This window comes from Daucus carota, chromosome 4 (assembly GCF_001625215.2).
Source record: "Daucus carota subsp. sativus chromosome 4, DH1 v3.0, whole genome shotgun sequence".
Lineage (NCBI taxonomy): Eukaryota > Viridiplantae > Streptophyta > Magnoliopsida > Apiales > Apiaceae > Daucus > Daucus carota.
Genome location: NC_030384.2, coordinates 47381821 through 47394219, shown reverse-complemented (window position 1 = coordinate 47394219; position 12399 = coordinate 47381821). Strand labels below are relative to the sequence as shown.

Here is a 12399-nt window from a genome sequence, read left to right as displayed (position 1 = left end):
TTCCCAAAAATCTAACACATCTACTATTTTCTTTATTATCATATAATCAAAAACTTTAAAATCACGATCTAGCAAATTATAAAATCATGTAGCACAATAATATATTATTTTTAAAACGCATGCTTTTTTAGCAATTTATAAATTAAAAGCTTTTGCAAAACCAGATGAAATCTGTTTAGAATCTGAAAAATACCTGTGAGTCGCAGGCTCGCAGCAGTAAAAAGCCTCCGTTTATACTGGGCCGCTGTAACAAGGCAATATTGTAATTACATGGAACCAAAGATACCGATTATGTAATAATAAATTCAACCCAAAATTTCACATCACTCGTACGATCAAGACTCGCTGCGCTAATTCAATCTCATACTCTCTGAAATTAGGGCTTTTTAAATCGCTCAATCTTTGTTTAATTCAATTTTCGTACAGTCTCCTCAAGCTATCACACACACCTCTGTGCATAATTTTTTTCCAATTTTAGTTTCCCCAATTTTCAAAAATTAGGGTTTAAGATTGGGAAATTGGGAGTTGATGTAGTGATTTTCGATTTGAATTTGCGATGAATTTGCATACGCACCGTATGTCCGCCCAAGGCGGCGGCGGCGCGGCGGCGGTGCCGGTTTTGAATGGGAGTAGTAATAGTAATCCGCAGATACAAGCTTCAGGTGGTGGTCATGTTAATTTGGAGCCTGATTATGTGAGTGCACGAAGATTTATGACTACTAAAATGTAAGCCTCTCACTCATAAACTTTCGATTATTTAATTACTCATCTGTTTGTGTTTAAATGGACTGAGCTGACTTGTTGATTGGTGTAAGTGTTTCTACTTGTGGATAACGAGCTGTATCTGTTTTATTTTAGTAAACGTGGATGTATGCGGCCACGTGGTAAGTTTACTCGTAATGTGATGTGTTGAGCCCGTGATTACTACTATTTTTGCGGTTGGTAGCTGTTACAGATTAGAGAGAGGAAATGTAGTTAATGATATGCCGACAGAAGTTCTTGTATAGATGATCAATGCGCGAGTTAGCTTCAATTTGGAATTTTGCGACCTGTTCATGTTATAATAGTTGATAGTTCATCCTTTGCTATATGATGTTAATTAATTTATATCGACCGACTTTTTTCTGCCACACACGTGTTTTATTTCTGGTGAGTAATGTTATTAATTGATCTCTATCATTTTTGTTTTATAGCTATGAGTTCCTGATGCGTCGACAGCCACAAGCCAATGATAGAACTACAAGGAAGGTGCTTGATGTAGTAAAACGTTTAGAGGAAGGTCTATTCAGGAATGCTACCACAAAGGTTTAATAGTTATACCTATGCCTTGTGTTTTCAGTCTGTAATTGATTGTTAATACTAACTTTACATGTGTACTGAATTCTGCCCTCTTTTTATATTATATTGAGAGGAATGCGTCTTGATACTTATACATATGGAAACTTAATGTGTTTTTATGCTGTCAACATGTTTTTGATGCAGTGATGTCATGATTTGTATTAATTATGAGATGTAACTTTATTTCCATCGTATATAGGAGGAGTACATGAACTTGGAGACCTTGGAGAATCGTCTTCGGATATTAATTAGAAGAGAACCTATGAATAATCCCAGCCAGCAATATTCTCACCAACATATCAATTCTTCATCTTCTACCAGTACGATGATTCCAACTCCTGGCATGCCTCAAAGCGGAAATTCAAGCTTGATGCATGCATCATCCGTGGATAGTTCCTTGATCGCCTCCGGTGGTTCTAATAGTATTGCATCATCCACTGTAAACACAGGAAGCTTCTTGCCCACTGGGAATACAACATCTGGAGGCATGCACGGTGGATCCTTCAATGGATTATCTGGTACTTTTAAACTTTTGTTACCGCTCTAGTGCATTATGGTACTAATTCCTCCTGCCATTTACCGTAACAGAACCCAATTCTGCAGGTTCGTTGCCGCATGGATATCAGCAGTCCCCTTCTACATTTTCAATTAGTTCCGGTGGCAATATCATTGGTTCATCGGTTGGTGGACAGAGAATTGCAAGCCAAATGATACCCACTCCTGGATTTAATAGTTCCAACAATATAAACAGCAATAATTCTAATGACATGAATAATAATAATTATAATCAGCCTGTCATGAATCTGGATTCTAATAATATGGCGTATTCAACTGTCGAAACTACAATTGCAGCACAACCTCTGCAACAGAAGAATCAAATTGGTGGCCAAAACAGCCGCATATTGCACAACCTCGGCAGTCAAATTGGTGGTGGTATTAGGTCTGGTGTGCAACAGAAATATGGACTGTCAAGTGGGTCCTTGACTACTGGTTTAGGGACGATTGGGAACAATATCCAAATTTCAAAAGGTCCTGGAATCTCTGAGGGCTACATAAATGCCCCACTCTATGGCAACTCATCAAAATTGTTGCAGCATGATCAACATCAGCGACAAATATCTCAGGGTACCTTTCTAAACACTGCCCCCTTGCGATTTGTGATTGCAAGGGTAGTGGATGAAATCTCACAGTGACATGTTTGATCAGTATTTAAGGTGTTGAGATATATGTTAATTACTTTTATCTGTCAATGTATCCCTTTGTTGGTAGGTGTTGGATATGGGAGCTGCACTGCTGATTCCTCCACTTCAGGAAGCATTTATTGCCCTGTAACATCTGCTGAGTTATCGGGAAGTAATCAGGATATAAATCAAGTAAGTTTAGATTATGCTCTAAAACTGAATTTTCCTTCGCTGACTAGTTGGTCAAAATTAATCTCTACATGAGAAAAGATGATTTTTAGTCTTCACATCCACGAATATTATGCATTTTAATCAACACAACTAATTACAGCAACTGCCTCATCATTTACAGCAACAGCGATTTCTTCAACAGCAAAGACAACACAACCTCCGTCAGCAGCAACATGTTTTACTAAAAAATGAAGCAAGTCAAGGTCAGATGACATCCAATGTGGCTGGTCAAGTAAAGTGCGAGCCTGGGATAGAGCGCCAAGCAGAATCCTTGCACTCTCAGTTCTCTGGACAGTTCCAGTCATCCGAAGTACAATACCAGAACCTATCTGAAGACCAATCGGTTGTTAATAAATCACTTTCTCTTCCACCTAGTTCTCAGGAGATTTATTCAGCTCAGACTCAAACGGTGGAAGAGATGCAACAAAGTGTACATCAGCCACCATTTCTTACTGATTCTTGTGATGAGTTCACTAGTAATGATGGAGTTCCATCAGAGAGAGTATTACATGGTCAGTGGCGTTCTAGATCCCAAGATGGACCTCATGTGATGCAAAGCTTCTCTATCTCCAAAGAGCATCATATTCAGGGGGACTTTAGTCAGAGAACATCTGGGCAAGGTGATGCTCTGCAAAATAACCTATCTTCAGGGGGGTCAATTATGTGTCAAAATGTTGCTAATAGAACAGCAGATCCTCGTAGTGGTAATGGTTCTGCTCTTAAATATGGTAATGCAAACTGTGACCGGCAGTTCAAGAACCAGCTAAGGTGGTTATTATTCTTGCGGCATGCTCGTGCATGTAATGCCCCGAAGGGGAGATGTCCAGAGAAATATTGTGTTGCTGCCCAAGAACTGCTGCGACATGTGGATGGATGCTTTCTAGCTCGGTGTCCAAATCCTCGGTGCCCCATGACCAAAAGATTAATTGAACATCACAAGAAGTGCAAGCATCCAGAATGCCCTGTGTGCATCCCAGTGAAGAACTATATAATGATGCATATCAAGGCACGTGCACATCAGGATTCCAAGTCCAGTTTTCCTTCGTCAATAAATGGTTCTTGCAACACTTATGATACCAGAGATGCTCTGAGCAGATTAAATATGAGTCAGTCTGTTGTTTCAACCTCAGAAGATCTGCAACCATCTTTGAAACGCATGAAGATCGAGCAGCAGCCATCACAATCTAATGCCTCCGAACGTGAAAGCTGTGCTCCACCAGTTTCCTCTATCAGTGAACCTCATGTTCCACAGGACATCCTAAATGGGGAAAGCCAAACAGTTGACACTTGTGGGGTAATAAAAACTGAGGTTGCAGAAATTAAGATAGAAAATCTTTCAAGTTCTGCTCGTGGAAGTCCCGGTGTTCTTGAGATGAAGAATGAAAACATTGATAAAACCTTCGTCCGGGTGGAAGATAGTGATTCTGCTATCACAAGTGATCCTGTTGGCTTTCCTAAGGAAGAAAGTATCAAGACTGAGAAAGAAGTTGCTGCTGCTAACCATTCACTTGTGACATTACCCAATGAAAATGTGGCTGCAACCAAGTCTGGGAAGCCAAATATACAGGGAGTATCCTTGACTGAACTGTTTACTCCTGAACAAGTTCGGGAGCATATCAAAGGTCTCAGGCAGTGGGTTGGCCAGGTCAGTATATAGCTGAGATACGTTATCCGAAGAACTTGGCTAATTCTTTATCTTTTTTAAAAATATGGAATATTTGGTAGACGCAATTGCACATTTCTTTAGCTAGGAATTTTTTAGTCCTTTTAAAATGAAGAATATACTTGAAAAAGAGTCATAGGAACATACCCCAATAAGAAGAAGAGGGAAAATAGAGGTATAAAGAGAATGAAAAGCTTCATTAGTTGTTCTTTTAGGTATAGAACAGTCCTTTGTGTTTTGAAAATTTTCCCAGGTGAAAAATATCTTTTAGTATCACTAACTATGCACTCTTTTTTAAACATGGTAAGACAACTAGTTATATATGGAATTGATGAGATTACATTTTGAAGATCATAGAACTTGTTAAGTAAGCAAGATACAAATTATTCTCCTCGTTTGAATCTAATAAAATAAGGTTACTTGTGTAGCAACTGTCCTTGCAACTACTGTAATTGTCTAGAACTTATTGGATTGTTGGACTTCATGGGCTACAGGTGCATGCATATTGATTGAATCACTGCCTTTTAGATTGTGCAAGGAGTGAGCTTAGGTCCTTTGCTATGTATTCATACTCTGTCATGATTTTTGTAGAAAGATTTGGTGTATTTAAAAACCCAGTACAGTGTATGAAGGTATAATCTATACTCTATACAGTTCCATGTCATTGTAACAAGTTAAAAACTGACTCAAAATTAGAAAAACAGTTTAAAGTTAAAATGGGCAGGAGGTACTTTATTAAACTACTTATTTTATTTTTGGTGAATACCATCATTCACTTGTACAACTAATAGATTTTTCTAGAAGAGAGCTCCGTGCTTTTTACTCTGAAATACATGTTTTTATGTATTTCCAAATTGAAAAAAGAGTTCTATTTTTCTTTTTTTTATTGACAGAGTAAAGCGAAGGCAGAAAAGAATCAAGCGATGGAGAATTCAATGAGTGAAAACTCTTGTCAGCTATGTGCTGTTGAGAAACTTACTTTTGAACCACCACCAATATATTGCACACCATGTGGTGCACGCATTAAAAGAAACGCAATGTATTACACCATTGGAACAGGTGATACACGACACTACTTCTGCATCCCGTGCCATAACGACTCCCGTGGGGAAACAATTATTGCTGATGGAACTTCTATTCCCAAGGCAAGATTAGAGAAGAAGAAAAATGATGAAGATACTGAAGAATGGGTATGATATGTGCACTTTCATCTTATACTAATCTGTTCTTGGCACCAGTTTGCCCAAATTTAGACATCAAGCTTTTACAACTTTGTGCAGTGGGTTCAATGCGACAAGTGTGAAGCTTGGCAACATCAAATTTGTGCGCTGTTTAATGGGCGGAGAAACGATGGTGGTCAGGCTGAGTATACTTGCCCAAACTGCTATATTGCAGAAGTAGAAAGAGGGGAGCGTATGCCCTTGCCACAGAGTGCTGTTCTTGGAGCTAAAGATTTGCCTAGGACAATTCTCAGTGATCATATAGAGCAAAGATTATTCAAACGATTGAAGCAGGAGAGGATGGAAAGGGCAAGGGTGCAGGGGAAATCTTATGATGAGGTCTTTCACTTAAGTTGCTTTTTATTTTTTACTGCTGTGCTGCTGTGGTTACATATCTTTAGTTGATTGTTGATGAAGGATGACTTTCATTTTTAGATGATTGATGTACTTTATTGCATTGCTGCCTTCTAAACTGTATGCAGCTAAATATTTGTGCATACAAGAGGCTTAGTTAGAGTATGAATATAAATATGCATTCTTTATCATACCACTAGTACCACTAGTCTGCTATTGAAAGCACATATTTTCCTTGACTCCAATTAATTTTTTTTTCCTCCTCAACTAGTGTTATATAAATTTTGCAGCATGAACTACAATGGAAAGCTACACGCATCCTTAATCAAGATGATTATTTCATTTTATCGCACGCATTTTTAATTTTTTTTTCCTCATGGAGATAATCAAGCAAGGTTTTAGGCAGGAGTGATAGAGGGAGGGGACGGGGATTAGGAATTGGCTTGTGGAGTTGTCCTAACCAGTACATGCCTGTCCTAATTAGCAGATCTTATGTTTCTACCACCTACTTATGGTTGGCTGGATTAGTAACATATTACCTTTTTAATATGCTCTGAAATCCTTTCGTTGTGTTATACCAGGTTCCGGGAGCAGACTTCCTAGTTATTAGAGTTGTGTCATCTGTGGACAAGAAGTTGGACGTGAAGCCAAGGTTCCTTGACATTTTTCAGGAAGAGAATTACCCAACAGAGTTTGGGTATAAGTCAAAGGTACCGATGAATTATGCGAAAAATTTATGACCTTGATACTCCTGCAGAGTATAATTTTTTGGTCTCACTAAAATTTACAAGTCTTCCAGGTAGTTTTGCTGTTTCAGAAAATTGAAGGCGTGGAAGTGTGCCTATTTGGCATGTATGTTCAAGAATTTGGAGCAGAGTGTCAGCAGCCAAATCATCGCCGTGTTTATTTATCTTACCTGGATTCTGTAAAGTACTTTAGGCCGGAGATTAGAACTGTGACGGGGGAGGCCCTTCGCACATTTGTTTACCATGAAATCCTGGCAAGTATTTTGCTCAAGTTATTGCATGCTTTGATTTGTAGTAGCAATTTGCTGTTGTGATGTTTTTTTTTTTGGCTGATATTTTTATTTATTAAGAGTGCACCAGAAAACTTGGTTGATTCTATGATAAAAAAAAACTTTGTTGTCACTTTAAAAAAAAAAAAAAAAAATCTTTTGGGCAGTACTGTATCAAGTTAGCTGGCTTCAATGTATTAGTCCCACTATCTCACTGACTTCTTATACACTTACAATAAGTATAGCTTGTTTCAAATATCTTCCCTTGTGTCTAAGTTTAATATTAGTTCATTACTTCATTTAGGGTTTACTTGGCTAAAATATACCCATTTTAAGTATTCCTTGAAATTTGGGAAGTCAGGAGTCTAGATTATGTAATCAGTACCATAGTTAATAGAGTAGCCTTTTTAGGACCAGAAAATTGCGTGCAAATTATCACGTTTGTTATTCCACTGTTTCAAATCTAAATGTTGGACTTAAACAAATATTGACCTTATATTCTATGACCAATAATAAAATATGGAGCTTCCAACCTCATATAAGTGTGTGTGTGTGTGTGTGTGTGTTTGTGTGACTGTGTGTGCAGACAATGTTGTTTGATGATCCATACACCTAGTTTTTTATAAACACCTAAATAACAAGGATTGCTCAAGTCCTATGAAATTCTTGTGATCTTATATTATTTGATTAGTATATGAGTTTGCACCATTTTGTACCCACCTTTGCCCACATGTAATGTTATGAACAATTGCAATAATGTTATCTGATTCTCCTTTCAGATTGGGTACCTAGAATATTGTAAGAAACGTGGTTTTACTAGTTGCTATATATGGGCATGTCCTCCACTGAAGGGTGAAGATTATATTTTATATTGCCATCCGGAAATTCAGAAGACCCCAAAATCAGATAAGCTACGGGAATGGTGAGCTCACAAATCTATTAATGACAGATCTCAGTTTCTCTCAAGTTTAATTCGGTATACAATTCTTGACAAAAGAATAAAGCTGTATACAATTAAAGTGTATAATTATATTTCTGTTTTTTGTAACAGGTATTTATCAATGTTGAGAAAAGCCGCCAAGGAAGATATTGTAGTAGAGCTAACTAATTTGTATGACCATTTCTTCGTTCCTAATGTTGGTGAATGCAAAGCTAAAGTAACTGCAGCTCGACTACCATATTTTGATGGAGACTATTGGCCTGGTGCTGCTGAGGACATTATATATCAGCTTCAACAGGAGGAGGATGGAAGAAAACTTCATAAGAGGGGATTGACAAAAAAAACTATTTCAAAAAGAGCTCTAAAAGCGTTTGGTCAAGCTGATCTGTCTGGAAATGCATCGAAGGATCTTTTACTGATGCACAGAGTAATCAAAACATACTTTTCCTTATTATTGTCGATAGTCTCTAGGAAGTGGGTTTTATATAATGATTCCTAATAATCTTCTTTTGTTATTGTTCACATTGTTTCTTGAGCTGTACAATTCTTCTTATGGGATCCCACAAGATTGAAATTATTCTTGTTATTTAATAATTAGTAAATATCTTAAGTTCTTATATACAGATATTTTTTTCTTACTCCAAACATATTATCTTATAGTTCATCATTCTCACTTTATGTTCACATTTTGTAGCTTGGTGAAACAATTAGCCCGATGAAGGAAGATTTCATCATGGTTCACTTGCAGCACTCATGCAGTCACTGCTGCATTCAGATGGCATCTGGAAATCGTTGGGTTTGCAACCAGTGCAAAAATTTTCAGCTATGTGATAAGTAAGAATCTGACCTGACTTTGTATTAGTTCTTTTGTTGACTTGCTGTATTAGTCAAATAATCTAGAATTTGTTTTAGAATGTCCACTTGGTTGTCCATATTGACTATATCACACGACCCGAATATTATTATATTATTTTACATATATACAGTATTATGACAGTATTATGTATTATCACTTATAATGTTGTAGTCGCAAGTCCATAGCACCACTAACAGTAATAGTAAAGTCCACTCAACATAGCACAACCAAAATTTAGAAACCCTAGCATTTTGTATCCTAGCCGTGACCATCATATATGAAGCAGTGACCACTGACCAGATCACATTCCATACATATGTCACTAACCTGCAATTACCCCCCCCCCCCCCACTTAAGCTTTCACTATCTATATTTACTAATTACCAACATGCAAGTATATTTTAATATCAGATCTACATATATCTGTGTGTTTTTGTATGTGTCCAAGGTGCATATCTGCGTCTTAATGATCTGGTAATATTAAATGAGGTAGGTTATTAGATATCTGTTTGGCACAAAAAACCGGTCCCTGCTATGGCTCACATTCTGGGATTAATGTGATTCATGTCGGTTTGAGTTTGACGCAATCTCTTTTTATTTGTGTCAAACTCGTCATTTTTGGTTATTTTGGATCGGCATCAGGCCGGGTTCAGGTTGGGATTTTCATCCCGCTTCAGTTTGGGTTTACCAAAAAATAGGACCTCGCACGAACCCGATCCACTACCCAATATTACCATCACTAGAGTGTATTATGGGGTCAGGGTTTGAAACTCCATTCCAAGCTGCTTGTTGCTTTGACTTTGTTTTATGAATTGCAGATGCCTAATATCTAGTTGTTGTATACTAGCTTTGATACAAAACCTCTATGATAATATTCAATTACTGATTCGCTATATGATATGTCTGTGATTCTTGAGATCACATGAAAAAGAGTAGCATCACATGGAGTCGTGGAACATATTCAAGTGCACGATTCGGGTTTCTAGGGATTATTACCTTTTGATAACTTGAGTTGAGCCCTTTTTATTTGGACACTTCAAGAATCATAGACTGAAATTTTAGCATGCTTTTCTGATTTTATTTATTTAATATTTTACTGTCATATAGGTGTTATGAAGTTGAGCGAAACTTGGATGAGCGTGATAGACATCCTATTAGTAATCAAAGAGACTCGCATATGCTTCATCCAGTAAGTTCTCCGTGGTTTCAAATTTTGTGCAAATTTTTCTGTTTTTTCTTTGTAATTCATGTCTGGTTAAACAAAAATTTTCAGGTTGAAATTGAAGGTGTGCCCGTCGATACTAAGGATAAAGATGAGATTCTTGAGAGTGAGTTCTTCGATACGCGACAGGCATTTCTTAGTCTTTGTCAAGGAAATCATTATCAGTATGATACCTTGCGCCGTGCCAAACATTCCTCAATGATGGTCCTTTACCATCTCCACAATCCTACTGCTCCTGCTTTTGTTACAACATGTAATGTATGTCATCTTGACATAGAAGCTGGTCAAGGTTGGCGCTGTGAAACCTGCCCTGATTTTGACGTATGCAATGCGTGCTATCAAAAGGATGGGGGCATCGATCATCCTCATAAATTGACTAATCATCCTTCCTTAGCAGAACGTGATGCACAAAATAAAGAAGCCAGGCAACTACGTGTTCTCCAGGTAGACAACAGCATATTTACAGTTAGCATAGTTCACGTGAACTCTTTATAGAAAATGAGGGTCACGTTTGTAGGAAATCATGCCATGTAGTAGAAAATAATAGTATTGGATAAGGCTATTTAGTTAATTAAGCAGTAATTTAAATTATAAATGAAGTATCTTTTATCTGATTTAACATTCATGAGTTCTCAATGTTTTCTAGAACTTTCCAGAAAATAGTTTTAAAAGTGGATGTCTCAAGGTGATAGTCTTTAGAAGTATACTTAGGGTCTACATACATCTCAACCTACTTCCACGTGGAACTTATTAGGCATGTTAGCTTTTATTATATGTATCAAATAGTATATCCTCAATTTAGAATTTTGGTATATGCTCTGAAATTGTAGAGCTTCAAACATGTTATAACTTGTTTTACCTGGTATTGTATATGGCGTTATTATTTCCTATTTGAAGTTAATAAATTGGTCATTGCTATACATGCTATCTGCGCATAAAGTGTAAGGGTAAATATTTGAGGGAAGCTGAACAGGACATTAATCCAGGTGGTTGGCTTAAATTATACAGTATATGGTTCTAAGTTTCTAACCGTTTCTAAGTTGAATTTTACATTTTCTCTATGCATTATTAATTATTAGACTCTTGTAGATCAAATAATTTCTACTGGTTCTATTTATGAAAATCCCCAGCGCCCCTTCCCCCCGAGGAATTTCTGGATTCACCAATAATGAAAGCATGCAGTAGTTTTGTGAGCTGTTTTAATATGTGCACATAACTCCTGCCTCCTAGTTATATTGATTATAATTTATAAGTATTCATGACTGTCAATATATGGGGACTGAGTTGATTTTATTCACTATTGCAGCTTAGAAAAATGCTTGATCTTCTGGTGCATGCATCTCAGTGCCGTTCCGCACAATGCCAATATCCAAATTGTCGCAAGGTGAAAGGTCTTTTCCGGCACGGAATACAATGCAAAACTCGTGCTTCTGGTGGTTGTGTTCTTTGTAAAAAGATGTGGTATCTACTTCAACTTCATGCTCGAGCATGCAAAGAATCTGAATGTCACGTTCCCCGCTGCAGGTGTGTAGATTGAAACTTTTCCTTTATCTTATGGATTTTTGTACTGCCCTGTATATCCCTAGTGAGTCGAAGTTAAAAGTTTTGGCATCTGTTGGAAAAATAAACTAGAATACCTTAAGATTTATATTAGAGTGTATTCACTGTCTAAAAAACTATCTACTTTATCATCAAACACTGAAATATATTGACATGCAGAGATTTAAAGGAACATTTAAAAAGGCTTCAGCAGCAGTCTGATAGTCGGCGACGAGCCGCTGTGATGGAGATGATGAGGCAACGAGCTGCTGAGGTTGCTGGAAATCCTTGATGTTAAAGATGTGAATAAATATTAATGTTCAGGGTTCAAGTATAAAGAGTGATAAAGGGAGGCATAGTTGTGTTGAAGACATGTGTTGCTTACCATCCAGGCAGCAAGGAACAAAAGTGTTTGTTGCTAATGGGGAACCAGGAAAGAAGTGAAAGGCAAGAACATGTACAGAGCAGCTGCAATGACGAACAATTCATTCATTTGCAGTTGCCGTGTCCTTCACTTGCTACAGCGTTGTGAAGATTGCGGCAAGTGTTTGTTTTTTTGGCCATTGATTTATATCTTTTTAAATCTTTAAAATATATTCTCATCCGGCCTTGATGACCGGTGTACTTGTAACAGTATGTATCTGTATCAGGAAGGAGGGAGGCTTGTTGAGTTGTTTTTCATTTCTTATTTATTTTTGGTTTTTCTATACAATATATCTCCCTCCTTCCAAAGTTCCATATCGGATCATGTAACATACAATTTTGTTGAGTTATTATACCTTTAGTTTTGTTTTGGACATCAAAAATATACCAGTTTTTCTGTTTATTTATTCATATGCA

The 12399-nt window shown here is 37.2% G+C and overlaps 1 protein-coding gene across 1 annotated transcript; it reads left to right on the top strand.

Moving 5' to 3' along the window:
• The first annotated feature begins 322 nt into the window (after positions 1–322).
• On the top strand, positions 323–12384 carry LOC108218452 (histone acetyltransferase HAC1). Its single transcript, XM_017391385.2, has 17 exons — positions 323–726; positions 1194–1305; positions 1538–1856; positions 1942–2463; positions 2608–2711; positions 2872–4395; positions 5307–5603; positions 5694–5972; positions 6569–6697; positions 6787–6987; positions 7782–7924; positions 8054–8369; positions 8637–8776; positions 9906–9987; positions 10072–10464; positions 11327–11544; positions 11740–12384. The coding sequence occupies exons 1-17, from the start codon at positions 557–559 to the stop codon at positions 11849–11851; spliced, it is 5061 nt and encodes a 1686-aa protein (XP_017246874.1). The 5' UTR covers positions 323–556; the 3' UTR covers positions 11852–12384.
• The last annotated feature ends 15 nt before the right edge of the window (positions 12385–12399 follow it).